Source organism: Tenrec ecaudatus, chromosome 16 (assembly GCF_050624435.1).
Source record: "Tenrec ecaudatus isolate mTenEca1 chromosome 16, mTenEca1.hap1, whole genome shotgun sequence".
In the NCBI taxonomy this organism is placed as follows: domain Eukaryota; kingdom Metazoa; phylum Chordata; class Mammalia; order Afrosoricida; family Tenrecidae; genus Tenrec; species Tenrec ecaudatus.
Window position 1 is genome coordinate 16,124,398 of NC_134545.1, and position 14,029 is coordinate 16,138,426.

Below are 14,029 nucleotides of genomic sequence, written 5' to 3' on the forward strand. Positions count from 1 at the left end.
GTTTTAAAGTGCTCTCTCCCCTCCCCCCTTAAATTTGAAGGTGGAAGGAGATACAGTCACCTTCTCCTTTGAAATGAGAAGTGGCCGTGAACACAACACGCCTGATAAAGCTATGTGGGGCTTTGCTTGCACGGTCCGCGCTCAGGTACTTGACCCTCCCCACACCGCTGTGGGCATGGTGTGCTCTCCTCTCCGGGCCTTGCTTACACACATCATGTGGGCCCCGGAAACGGGGCCAAATAGGAGCCGCTCTTTCATTCATCTCTTCCCTTTGGCAGTGGTCAACCTTTCTGTTTCTTTCCATGGAGTAAACCCTAGCTGCAGCCCCAAACCCACTGAGCAACACAGACAGTATCCATCACTAGGGGCTCGGCCTTCCAAACCTGGAGAGGTGACCTGGCTCCGGCATCTTTCCATAGGGGGAAGAAGACTGAACTCTTACTAGAAGTAAGCTCTTGGATTCTGGGCTTGAGGAGTAGCAGTTTATTAACCCCCTCTAATGGCCTGGTTGTGAAAGCTGGAGGCGGCTTAAGTTTAACCAAGCTAAGCGTAGCTCGAGTGGGATTAGCTATTAGGCTGTAAGTTCCGTGAGGGCAAGGGGCCTTTGCTTTCTCCTCTCAGGAAGCTCAGGCACCTAGAACAATATGTGGCAAACACAAGGCACTCGATACCTGTCTGCAGAACTCAGTGCCCGCATTGACAGCGTCCTGCTTTGAGTCCAGACCAGAGGGGACAAACCGATGCCGATCGGTCCCTGCAGAGGCGCGTCACAGAGGACGTTTCCCAGAGACTCTGGGCTGCCTGCATGTGGTTCTGCCCTTTCTAACACAGAGTCTTACTGGCTGTTCTCCTTCGAGAGTTTGAGACCTCACACTGTGCTCATCCAGGGCCACTGTGATGCATTGGGTGCCCTACACGGGTGCTAGAGCCCTGACACTCGCTGGTGCTCCTCGAGACCCCGTGGCTGGGGACGGCAGCCCCCTGACCAGCGTGCTTTAACCCCGTCTGCACTGTAGGAATCCTCGGAGGACGTCTCGGGAGGCTTGCCCTTTCTGGTGGACCTGGCGCTGGGTCTGTCCGTCCTCGCTTGTTCCATGTTAAGAATCCTGTACAATGGGCCAGAGATAACCAAAGAGGAGGAGGCCTGCCAGGAGCTCCTGCGCTCCAAACTCTTACAAAGGTAACCCCCAAGCGCCAGGAGTGGGGGGTGGGGGGGCTCGTTTCCTAGTGGTGGGAAAACGGCTTTTGAGCACTTGCCGCTGGAGTCCTTGTGCCTAAGGAGGAGGGTGCAAGGGCCACCCAAGGGTCTGTGGCCCTTCCTTCATGAAATTGGATGCAGGAACGGCATACACTCCCCCAACCCAGCTACTGTATGAGCCCTCGAAGGGCTAAGAGGGGGGTAAAGTGGGTGTGGCTGCCTGCTTGTCCCAGCAGAGAGGTGGCCGTGTGTGGCGCCTCACCACATCCCTCAGCTCCGGCCCAGTTTCCTGTACCTTCACGTGTCACAAAGTCTGATACTTCACGTCGCTGTCAGACCCTCCAGCCTGAAGCAGCTCTCCAGAAATGACGGTTGTGACTCACTCCCTCTTCTCGTTGTTCAGGTGCCAGTGGCAGGTGGAGGCCAATGGAGTGATCTCCCCCGCCCTCACGCCAAGCCCCTCTCCCCTGCCTCTGACCATCGAGGAGGACAGAGAGTTCACCTACCCTGCTGATGTCCTTGGCCCGCCCGTGGGAAACTATTTTGACCTGCCCCGGATCAGGCTGCCGCCAGGAATCATGATAAAGCTCAGGGAAATTTCTGGGCGTGCTCGACCTCAATTTAGACCAAGTATAAAGTATGTTGCTATGCGGGCCATTTTTAAACAAGCGAAAAGTGTGTCTCTCTGCGTGTGGTCTGTTGAGTTACCTGTAACGCAGTGTTCACGCGATGAAGGCTAAGCGAGTACAGGGCTCTGGGGTGCCCATCAAGTAGTATTCCGGGCCAGGGGTCCTCCCAGGGCCTTCCTGCATCCGGCAACATGAGCAGCACCTAGGAACGGGTTAGACGTGCAAACCTAGGGGCTCTTTCCGCTCAAGGGGATGCCAAGTAACAGTGTGTTTAACGTGTTTGAAAACACTAGAATTGGACACGTTCTAGGTTTCCGTGGGTCGGCGTGATCTTGTACTAGTCATCGGCCCTGCCTTTGGGTTCCAGAGTCTGGAGACCACTTGTTTGTGTGTGAAGCTTAGCGGGGTGGTGAGAGGCTTTTTACAGCGAATGTGAAGTCTCGAAGTTACAGGTGTCTTTGTGGTCACTTGCTTCAAGCTTTCTTTTTTTTTTTTATCGTTTTATTAGGGGCTCATACAACTCTTATCACAATCCACACATACATCCATTGTGTCAAGCACATTTGTACATTCGTTGCCCTCATCATTCTCAAAACATTTGCTCTCTACTTAAGCCCCTGGTATCAGCTATTTCCCACTCCCTCCCTGCTCCCCCCTCCCCCTCTCCCATGAACCCTTAACAATTTACAAACTATTATTTTGCCATATCTTGCCCTGTCCGACGTCTCCCTTCACCCACTTTTCTGTTGTCCATCCCCCATGGAGGAAGTCACATGTAGATCCTTGTAATCGGTTCCCCCTTTCCAACCCACCCTTGCTTCAAATTTTCTTTAACATCGTCTAATCTACCTTCTAAGAGTGGCCATCAGGGAGGGGAATGTGAGAGGACAGATGGAGTTAACATGAAAGGATCCAGAAACACCACCGCTTTCAGCCGAATATGCACTAAACGCCACACACCTTCTGTGAAGTCAACGTGTAGCTCAATGGCACTGTCTTTTTCAAGCCTTAGACTTAGTCTAATTCCGAGGCTCGCTCAAACATCTAAATGAAGCCTCCTCAAATTTGGAGCGTGAGCTAATTTACTAAGTGACTGCCACCTTGATTTGAGAGCCACCGTCCTATTCATGCCCACCCCCTGTGCTCGGGCTCAAGAAGGAGTGGTGAAGGACCACGTTTAGTGTCTGAGGGCCATAACCAATGGTGGTGGTGGTGGGCTGAGAGCAAGTCGGTCCCTTATCTGACAGATTCCCCCTGTGATCACAGGGAAGTGGTTCAGCCAGACGTAATGGAGGAGATGGTGGTCTCGTGTGTCATTAAGCACTTGAACTTGGTGGATGCGCTGCAGTCCCTAATCAATTTCCAGTACCAAGAAGAGCACGCCGAGGAGTATGATTTACTGTGTAAGATCATGGGCGAGACCTTTAAGAAACTCAACGCCATGGAGAGACAGCTGCAAGTAAGTAAGAACGACCTTGCTTCCACCTTCTCTGGCCACCACACGACGTTTCTTTTCTGGAAATTTAACGAAACGCAAAGCAACGTGGTCTGAATGTTTTCTTTTCCCCTCACCTGCTGTTCTCACTAGAATCGCCTTTGCGCCCCAGCCCTCACATACTGAGACTTGTGTCTTATTTAGTTTAATGTTAACTTTTAATATGTGTGTTTATGCAATTTTTAAAAATATTGTCAGAGTGTTGCAGAATTGGAACAGAAGTGGCAAAGTGAGGTTGAGGAGGCCACGCAGGGGAAGCTGGAGAACAGCCTGGCCTTCTTCTACGATTACCACTTCAACGAGGTGAGCCGTGTGCTTCTTCACCGAGGCGCCCGCCCTTGGTAGCGTCCAAGTGCACACCACAGGCGTGGCGGGACGAAGGAATGTCACGGCTAAAGAGTGGGGCCCACGCCACAACATGGTCATTCTTTAAAGGGGGAGGGGGAGGTAAAAGAAGATTGAGTAGATCACCATTGCAGTAATACCCCCAAATCTAATTACTTGTAAAGTTGTTTTTTTAACGGATTAGTCAAAATAAGTCATCATTGTCAGGCCTGACTTTCAAGTCTGACCAAACGAACAAGCCTGGCAAGACTTTTCATCGTGAAAATACCAACCCAATGAAGTCCAAAGCCAGTGGCATCAGGTCACCTCCAACTTCTAGCGACCATGTAGGCCAGAGTACAACCTCCCCTAGGGCAGGCAGGGCCGTCTGTCTTTACAGGGGGTGACTGCTACACCCCTTTCTAGTGGAGTAGCCGACCGCTGGCCTTTCGGATGGCCGCCAGGCACTTTACCAAGTGCCCCACCACGGCTCAGTAAAATAGCAACCGATGACTGGCAAATGTGCTGTCAGGCATTAAAATTTGGACCCAAGGCGGTACCCCCTGACCCCGAAAGCTTTCTGTTCTGATTAACAGGTAGACAGTTAAACTTGGTTTCTGCAGGTCCTGCATACCATCTTTTCTTGACTTTCCCTTCTTTAGAACAAAATGAAAGAACTAGAACTTCTGTGTTCAATGAAGGAAGTCTCCTTTGATGGAAATGACCTTGAAAACATGGTCCTCTCACTGAGGTTAGTGATGCTCCTGGCTCCCACGGTGATTCCTCACCTGGATGCCCCCAACAGCACGGGAAGGTCGAGTCTCCTCAGCGAGTTTGCCTTCAGGGGTGCCCTCGCGCTGTTGGGGCTGGGGATCTTTTGGTCAATCGGAACTCAGAAAGAGTTTATCCCTCCAGAGTTGGCACACAGGCGTGTGGAACGGCTTATAAAGTTGTTCTCCTTGCACAGAGAAAGGGGGAAAGGGAGGAGAGTGCTCAGTAGGTGATTTTTGGCGAGGGTCCCCTCTCTCCTGGTATCCTTTGTAACTCAACCAAAAAAGTCAACACGCCCGAATGCCTTGTTGCTTGGGGCCAGCGGACGCACAGCACCTCTCTCTACAGGGAGAAGTTCGTCCAGGAGGTGAATTCTCTGAGTCAGAAACCCTCACACCCGCTGGCGAAAACAAAGACCTTGGTGAAGAGCCTCATGAACCGAGCCGAGCTGCTGCTGCACGTCACCATCGCCGCCCAGTCTGGCCTCACACGCAGCCGCTCCGGGACGCCCGCGGAGACCCCAGGTACGATGCCCGGGAGCCCCCCGGGGCCTGCCCAGCTCTCCTCTCCTTAGGGAACCTGCATGGACCTCGGGAAAAGCTAGACAGACAGAAAAAGAAACTCCCAATTCTGTCACCCCTTTTTGGTTTCCAAAATTTCTTATTTGGGCTTTTCCATTTCCCCAGTGCAGGAACACTTCTGTTTAAACTAGAGTTCGTGTCCAGCTGCAGTGGGGTGTCCTTGTCAGCCTCAATCTTTTCTCGGGGAGCATCCCACCAAACCCACTGCCACTGGTTGGATTCCAACTCACAGCAGCCCCGTAGGACAGAGTGGACCTGCCCCAGAGGGTTTCCACGGCTGTAACCTCCAGGGAAGCCAACTCCCACCTCATTCTCCCCAGTGCAGGGGAGGGTCAGGGGGTGTTGAGCCACAGACCCTTTGGTTAGCAGCTTATTCTTTAACCCCTGCACCCCCGGGCTCCTCCCTTCCCAACTGCCCTTCATCATCAGAAATAATGAGCTAATGGCATCGTGAGAACACCAGCACCTCCACACACTGTGCGTTCTTCTAGAGTCAAGACAGGAGCAAACTGACTTCTCCACCTGCTCACTGGATCTAGACATGCTACTTTTGTCTTCTTCCATGTCAGCATTCTGCTATAGAAAAGATTTCATGGGATGAGGAGTAATCTTGTCGGAAAGACCAGTAAGATGTCTCCACCCACCGTGACCGAAGCAGAGAGCAGCAGCAGAGCCATGAAATACAATTGGGACTGCAGGGGGCACGGGTGGGGGTGGATTTGGATTATTTTGAGCATTAGAAATTATTTTTTGAATGCTTATCTTGACATAGAAGCCATGGTGGCATAATGGGTTACCAATTAGGCTGCTAACCTTGAGGTTAGTAGTTCAAAACCACCAGCAGCTCCTTGAGAGAAAGATGAGGCTCTTGACTCCCATACGATTGAGTCTTGGAAAGGCACAGGGGCGATTCGACCCTGTCCTATAGCCTCGCTCTACTGGTACTGAGCGTTTGGTATCTCAGCCTTAAAGACGGTGGTTTCTGGAATGAGATGCATTTTAGAAAAGCCGTCTAAAGAAAAGAAGTTAGCCTAAAGGCCACCAGGGGGGCTTGGTAGCCTGGCTGCTGCCACAGGCGTGGCACCGGATGGCGGCTTGGATAGCCCTGGGCCGGGGTCAGCTTTAGCTGAGCTGGTGCCCCACCAGGGATAGCAAAAACGTTAGTCTGCCTCGACTTTTCGCCTTCCAGCCTGCAAGTCGGCCTCAGAGACCAAGGTGATCGCCCAGGCTGTCCGCCAGCCGGTGTTTCTCCGCAGCATGTCGGCGCCTTCGGACCTGGAAATGATTGGTAACGAGGACTTGGAATTTACCAGAGCGAACCAGAGGTGAGTGGGTCCGCACACACGCAGCTGTCATCTGACGAGCTCGCGGCGGCTCTCTGTGCAGCTGCTCTAACCGTGCTGACCTTGACCTCACCTGACCCCCACAGGCGGCGCCACGGGACCAGCCACCGCAGCAGCTCCTTTACCCTCCTGCAGTCGCTGGCCATTGAGGACAGCAGGGACAAGCCCACCTACAGCGTCCTGCTGGGGCAGCTCTTCGCTTTCATCGGCACCAACCCTGACCAGGCCGTGGGTCCCATTCCACCGACTGCCGATGCGCGCGCTCCGAGCGTGGCCGTGGGGCCAGGCGGGTCAGCCGTGTCTCCCTGTCGCCCTTGCCAGGTGTCCAGCAGCAGCTTCCTTTTGGCGGCGCAGACGCGGTGGCGCCGAGGGAACACGCGCAAGCAGGCCCTGGTGCACATGCGCGAACTGCTGACGGCCGCCGTGCGCGTGGGGGGCGTGACCCATCTCGTGGGCCCCGTGACGATGGTCCTGCAGGGGGGACCCAGGTCAGTGGTTTCTGCCCATGCGTGCAGCCCTGCCCTGCCCACAGCAGGCCAACACTGTTCTTCGTCAGCCCCAAACATCGGCAGGGGGATGTGCTAAGGTCGTCCCGCCCCCAGCTATGGCCCGTCATTGCATTTTTCAAAATCTTCGTTTAAAAAACAAACATAAAAGTCTCTTGATGCACCTGCACCCCTAAATTCCCATCTGTTACGAAGAGCTCGTGGTACCAACTGTACGGTATGAAGAGCTGTTTCGTTCCCTTTGTGCACCTGGGAGCTGGTGTGTGAGTTTTTACTTTTTTGTTTAATTAAGATCATATTACATCTGCCCTTCTGTCCCGCAGGTAGTCGAACCCAAGTATCATGGCTTATCGTGATCTTTGCCTCTTGCTACCATCAGATCTGCTTGATCTTTTGTAAGAACTTCATAGATGCCCACTGTATGGACACCCGTCTTTTAGTTTATGTTGATTTAGCGTATCCCCACCTGATGGACCCGCAGGTCCTTTCTCGTTTTGTTTGGACATCAACACAGTGTCATTGTCAACGTCCTCCCGGAGCCCATGTTTCTGGTTCTAGTTCTGTGATTCATTTTACCAGACAGACGATAGATGCTAGCCTGCAGAAGGCTTTGCGTTTTCTTTGGGGGGGTGTGTCTCTGGACTGCTGGATGATAATGAACTTCATCCTGGACAGGACCCGCTAGAGGCTGCTTGTATCATGCTGGGCTTTCCCCGGGAGGAAACGTCATGCCAATGAAGTTCTTACACTCTGCTAACCATAGGCATGTGAATTTGCAAAAGCCCCTTAGCTCATCTATTTGGGCCTTGGCTTTTCTCATTAGGAAAATACATTGGCCATAGTCCACGCTGCGTGCAGTAGCATATGGGGCTAAGTCAAAAGGCATTGCTACAAACTCTGCATAGATGCCCTTATGAAACAGATGCATATAAATATGACACGGTTGTTTCTCAGTGTGCCCCCCCCCATCGAGGGTGGTGTTTCCGTCTCTCCAGCCCATCCCCCAGGAGTTCAGCTTGCTCAGACGGACATCTTACCCAAACAGCATCCTCCAGGGACCCAAATCATGTTTCTTTGAAATGGTGACTTTTGAGTGTGGGTAGCGGGAAGAGAGAAGCCTGAAAGGGCAAGGTCAGGGCTGTAGGGTGGATGGGGTGAGGTTTCTCGATGACATCCTCACAGAACAGCCCTTGCTGCCCTCGAGGAATGCGCAGGTGAACACGAGCCCTCCGCGCAACTTCCTTGCCCTTTTTCTCACCAGCCAAGTTTTCAAGGTGTTTTTTTTTTTAAGCCTTCTTGCCAGTGAGGCCCTGTGGTTGTCCTGTGCCCCTTGAGAAAATCGATCAAGATTACCTCTTTGGGACCCCCCACCCAAAAAGAACGCAGCTGCCGTAGCCTTTGAGCTAACCTTTGTGCCTGGATGAATTTAACTGGCCCAACCGATTCCTCTCAGAAGCCGCTAGCTCTTTTGATTGACTAAGACACGTGCATGACTGAGAGCACACGTCTGCAGCCAGCCACTGATCACAGGCCCCAGCACGTGGTATTTGACAAAGGTGTGCCTGTGTGAAGCCAGCCACAGTAGTGGTGGGTCTCAGGTGAAGGGTGGCCGGAGTCACGCTGGGTCCCATTCTTTAGCTCTTGGAGATGTTGGCCCAGGGACTCGGGCTGTACTGGAGCCTGAAAGGCCTTGCCAGAAAGAAATGGATTATCTGAACCCGTCAGCTCTGCTCAAGGGTGGGCTGTATTGTCTGTTAGGCGCACCTAGAAATCCTGCCTGACAGTTGAGAAATCCTCCGCTGGATGATCTCCCGGATTCCTCAGTCCCAGACGCATCTAGACACTTTGAGGTTTCTGAAAAGAACTCTGGGGTCCTGTTCTTGACGTGGCTCCGAAAGCCTGCGTTTTGGTTTTGTATTGTGTAGAATCGAAGAACTCACCTGTGGCGGCATGGTTGAACAGGTCCAGGAAGCCTTTGGGGAGACCATGACGTCCGTCGTGTCGCTGTGTGCTCGCTACCCTATCGCGTGTGCAAACAGCATCGGGCTCTTATGCACCATACCTTACACCAGGTATGCCAGGAAAGGCCTTTTGTGGCATGTGAGTCGTAACCCAGTAAAGGTGATTAAGTTTACATTTTTTAATTGGGGGGTGGGGTGGGGAAGGCTTTGGCCTTTATCAATGCCACTATCACTCGGACTGATTCCTTAAGCCTCTATGTCAATTCCTGACTGGCGTTCCTACAGCATGGCATTGCGAAGATAAGCAGGATGGAGGGAAAGTAGAGTTCTCTAGGAAAGTACAATGCCTATAAAAAGGGGGGGGGTTACAGTGCAGCTAAACACACACACACACAAGAAAGACTGCACATGCGCATTGATCTTCCTTCTCCGCTTCCTTAATTGGTTAATGGCTTCCAAATGTCAGGTGCTCCTGGCGTTGTTCTTGGGATCCTCTTCCCATGAAGGCCATCCTTTCTTTCTAAACAGTCTTGTTAGCATGAAGTAGTACCTCCTGTTCTTCCCTCCTGCCAACCATGAGTTGATTGCATTTATGTATTTTCTCTTAATCCTGCTGTTCTGTATAAAGAAACCAGAATCTGCAATCCGTGGTGTAGAAGGGAAACCATGGTTAGAAACAAATCTTGGTGTGTTTCCCTGGCCCTGATAGTGTCCTGAGTTGCACACACAGAGCTGTCCGGCCTGGCTTCTGCCGTGGGGTCACTTTGGGTCCCGAGGGAGAGTCATAGTCGTTGTGTGTTACGTTCCTTTCCCACCACTCCCTCCCCTCTGCGCAGGAGCGAAGAGAAGTGCCTGGTCCGCAGCGGCCTTGTCCAGCTCATGGACCGGCTCTGCAGCCTGAGCAGCCAGGCGGAGGCCAGCTCCAGTGAGAAGCAGACCAAGAAGCAGAAGGTGGCCACCATGGCCTGGGCGGCCTTCCAGGTGCTGGCCAACCGCTGTGTGGAGTGGGAGAAGGAAGAAGGTACGCTGCGTTCAACACGACGGCCCCGCCGGTCCAGATGTTGAGTGCTTGATGGGCTGGGAGGTGGGGGGGGGGGGTGGGAAGAGGACTTAAATGAAATTATGGAAGCAGATGAGATTCATCAGTCAATGAGTGGCTTGATGTGAGTCTTTCACCGAGAGCCCCGCCGTTCTAGGAAATCTCTGAATTTACCATGACAGGAAACAATGTCCCACACCCTGAGGCTGTAGACTCACCCACGAAAATTGAGACCGTGTTTTTCATTTCGTTCTTGTCATCACTGCCAACGGGCTTCAAAGAAACGTTGTTACGAGCTGGTTTTTCAATTACATTTTCAAGGTGATAGTCCAAATTGACATTTCAGTGACTGATCTGATTTGAAAAACAGAATTGAAGGATAACTTCTCCGGAAACAGCTCAGGCACCGGTATCTGGTTGCTTATTTGTCTGATCTGTTCATTCCATATTCATTTGAATATCTCGAGGTCGTGCGACACTCCAGAAGTTGAATATGACGTCGTTCTTCGCTTTAAGACCTAGCACAGTGGGGGAAGCGGGCCAGTGAGCAGTGGTTACAGGGCAGCCCAGACCGTAGTCAAGGTGCTTACAGAGCACTGCCAGGGCACCGCAGGCCCCTTGTGGTGACTACATGTGAGGGGGCTTCAAACCGTGTAGGGGAAATGGAATTAAAAGCTAGGGGGACTTCCCCTTTCGACCATTGTGGCATGTGAGTTATACAGCCACAAATGAAAGCACTGTATCATTTTTTAAAGTAGGATCTTTGGTTTGGGTTGTCCCCTGACACAGTCTCTCTGCTGGCTCACAGACACCTAGAGTGCTTGTGTGAATTCCCGCCTTGCGTACAGCGAATCTGTGTCGTCACCGGCGGTCAGTGGGATCACTACACTGTGGCCATGGGGAGCTGTGCCAGGGGCCAGGAAAGGCAGTCCAGAGAAGGCTGCATGGGACTCATTCTTGACTGAGAGGCTGAGGCAGAGGTCCAAGTTCGGGCACACGGGAAGCTCAGGAAAGGACCAGTAGACATTGGCGGCTCCGACCGGGGATGCTAGGAGCTCTCTGAACCATGGTGGAGATAGAAAGATTATTTAAAATATGTATACTTTAAACCTCACTGCCAGTTCCTAGGACCCCTATTGGACAGGGCAGAGCTGCCCCTGTGGGTCCCCGAGACCGGAGTTGTTTCTGAGAGTAGAACGTCCTGCCTGTCTCCTGAGGAGCGGCTGGTGGTTGCAAACAGCAGGGTCTTTGCCGCTCAATGCCTCACCTCTCCGCTGCTAGGGCTCCCCACAAAGATCTGGAGAGGCCTGTAGCTGTGGTTGAGAAGAGACAGGCCAGGAGGAAAGAATCCAGGGTGTTGTCCTCAGCAGTCCCAGCAGGGTGTGTCTTTGGCCCCGCACAGAGTAGTTCCATTCTGGGTTAAAGACCCGCGTCTCCTCCCCAACATCGTAAGCTAAGCAGCGATCACCTTTACGTGTAGATTTTCTCGAATAAGGAGACGCTAAGTCGGTGATCAGTGACACTCTGAGCAAAACCACAGAGGCACGGGTCGGGGCAAGGCTTTCAGACGGCCGATTTTCACCGAGCTCTTCTCGCCGGCCCCGAAGGCGGCCCCACAGAGGCTGTGCACTCGGGGCTGGCTCGCCAGGTGTCCAGCCTGCTCACCAACCACCTTGCCCGAGCCACCGAGTGCTGCGGCAACCAGGCTGCCGGGAACGACGCCCTCCAGGATGTCCTCAGCCTTCTCAATGACCTCTCCAGGTACGCCGGCCCTGCCCCACGTGTGTGTGTGCGTGCGTGTGAGACGCACACTCCGACCTCAAGAGAAATCAAAACAAACACATGTAGCAAAGCAACTATTCAGGTACAAAATGTAAGGGATGTTTGGCTCCTCATCAAATATCATTTCCTGGAATACTCCTCTGGCCGCAGTGACAAGGCTTGCATTCAATAACCAAAACCCATGTCCCTTATAAAACCAAATACACCCACTGCCATCAGGTCGATGCCAGCTCATAGCGACCCTGTTAGGACAGGGCAGAACTACCCCGGTGAGTTTCCAAGACTGGGACTCTGGATGGGAGTAGAAAGCCGCCTTTCACCCACAGAGCAGCTGGGGTCTTGAACGGCTGGCTTTGCAGTTAGCAGCCCCACACGTAACCTCTCCACCGCCTGGGCTCCTCACAGCAAACTGAAGTGACTCGCTTTCGGCAGCTCTGATGAGCCTGCTCTCTCATACGCTGTCTGTAGCAGACGGTACTCAGTGGTGGTTTAACAGCATCGGACGTGAGACAGGGAGCAAAAGCTTGCTCCTTCCAAGTCCGTTCTGCTGCCACTTGTGTTACGTTTCATCCTGACCGCAACCGGCCCACCCCCATGCAATCTGAGAGTAGTGAGGTGGTATGACATGGCGTGGTGTCTGTGACTTAGAACCAGCAGAAATGCAACCCTAACCCACTGCCATCGAGTCCATCCTGACTCCACAGGGTCTCTGAGGCTGTCGGTCCTTGTGGGAGCCGATAGGTTCCTCACTCTCTTAAGGAGCGGCCAGGGGGTTCGAACCATAGACCTTGCGGTTAGTAGTTTAAGCCTACCCTCACCAAAGCCACCAAGATCCCTTTGACTCTGAACCCCTCACTGAAAGATTAAGATGGGAAAATGCCCAGTTCAGGTTCCTACGCCCTGGTGGTTTGTGACGCACGCTGTTGTGTGTGTCCTCAAATGGCTGCCCGCTCACAGCCCCCATCGAGGACACGGTCAGGCAGATAGTGCCCCACCCACCTCTGCCCGTTGAAGTCTGGTTCCTTCCCTGTGGTGTGCGCCACCGAGAGCGCCCGGTGTCTGTAACCCCAGCCTCGTCCTGCCCTAGGAGCCACATAGGCAAAGCCATCCTGAGCCAGCCGGCTTGTGTGTCCAAACTCCTGTCCCTGTTGCTGGACCAGCGCCCGTCTCCGAAGCTGGTCCTCATCATCCTTCAGCTGTGCCGGGCCGCCCTCCCGCTCATGAGCGTGGAAGACTGTGGCAACGTGGAGCTCCCACCCTGGAGCTACTCCGTGCCCTCCCTGAACAGCGAGCAGGAGGACCCCAGCGACCCCGCCTCCAAGATCGCCTCGTTGCTCTTGGCGAAGCTGGCGGATTATGTGGTCCCAGGTAAGGCACGCCCAGGTGGGGAGGTGGGCTACCTGTGGACAGTCAGTCTGAGGGACCTAATGTGCCCCCCCCCCCCACCAATGCAGCTGGACATCCGCTCCTGAGAGCGAGAGAGGAGGGGTGGGCAGTGGAGCAGAAGACTCCAGCGCCGGGCCGGTGTGCTTCGCGCCGAGGGGAGCACCAGACAGCGCGGCTCTTAGTAAATGGGCTCTGTTTTTTTCCTCAAGGATGTCAGACAGTTCTCTCTCCTACTGCTTCCGAGCCTGACACCACCTTGACCAAAACCAGTCCCAAAAATTCCTTAAAAGGTGATAAAGATCCTGGAGAAGAGAGTGAAGCAGTGGACGGCAAGCTCTCCATATTCATCCACAAGCGAGAAGACCAGTCGTCCCATGAGGTTCTTCAGCCACTGCTAAGGTGACTGGTGACAGCACTAAGTGCCCTGGTTCCCTAGCGATGCCGCCACCACAGGAGACCACACAGACACGTGCTCGCTCAGTGCAGGAAGCCAGCCGTCCCACTTGAGTGTGCCAGCGTGGGGAAGCCTTTCTCTGTTGACGCCGAAAGACTGTCCTTGTTTCCTGTTAGCACCTAGGGGCTGGGTGTCCCTTGGAGATGGTCATATGTCTTGCACCAATCTTCTCCACCCCCTCTCCTGCCCTTTTGGGTCCAGGAGGTTCTGATGGAAAGGATCCCAACTCCCCTCCCAATGGTTCTTTCTTATGGTACTGAGGTTCCTCTCTCTCTGAGCGTGCTTGCTTCTGTCATCTTTTATCTCTTTGAAAAATGGACGTAGGCCACACCCCAGGGAGACCACGTAGCTCTCAGATCAGGGCTGTCGCCTGGTTCAGGCTGTTGCATTGCCACCCTCATCCGCTTACATCAGATAACACCACGAAGATGATTACATTGTTACGTAGCTACCACATTGCATCATTCCATAGCTGCCAAGTCATTGAGGCTCACGGCCCAGCTATGTTGACACATTTTGGTGGGATCCAATTTAACCCATGGCACTCACCATGTGGTAGG

The 14,029-nt window shown here is 53.2% G+C and overlaps 1 protein-coding gene across 5 annotated transcripts in view; it reads left to right on the forward strand.

The window, feature by feature from the left end:
- Positions 1–14,029, forward strand: part of HECTD4 (HECT domain E3 ubiquitin protein ligase 4) — a 181,802-nt gene that overhangs the window by 116,196 nt on the left and 51,577 nt on the right. For all 5 annotated transcript variants that reach the window (XM_075534534.1, XM_075534535.1, XM_075534536.1 and 2 more), the window contains exons 23-37: positions 41–145; positions 1,017–1,180; positions 1,602–1,835; positions 3,094–3,286; positions 3,521–3,625; positions 4,309–4,397; positions 4,766–4,941; positions 6,188–6,323; positions 6,428–6,569; positions 6,663–6,829; positions 8,773–8,919; positions 9,645–9,829; positions 11,455–11,608; positions 12,717–12,997; positions 13,225–13,414. In XM_075534534.1, coding sequence (XP_075390649.1) covers positions 41–145; positions 1,017–1,180; positions 1,602–1,835; positions 3,094–3,286; positions 3,521–3,625; positions 4,309–4,397; positions 4,766–4,941; positions 6,188–6,323; positions 6,428–6,569; positions 6,663–6,829; positions 8,773–8,919; positions 9,645–9,829; positions 11,455–11,608; positions 12,717–12,997; positions 13,225–13,414 — 2,468 coding nt within the window. The remainder of the gene's footprint in view (positions 1–40; positions 146–1,016; positions 1,181–1,601; positions 1,836–3,093; positions 3,287–3,520; positions 3,626–4,308; positions 4,398–4,765; positions 4,942–6,187; positions 6,324–6,427; positions 6,570–6,662; positions 6,830–8,772; positions 8,920–9,644; positions 9,830–11,454; positions 11,609–12,716; positions 12,998–13,224; positions 13,415–14,029) is intronic.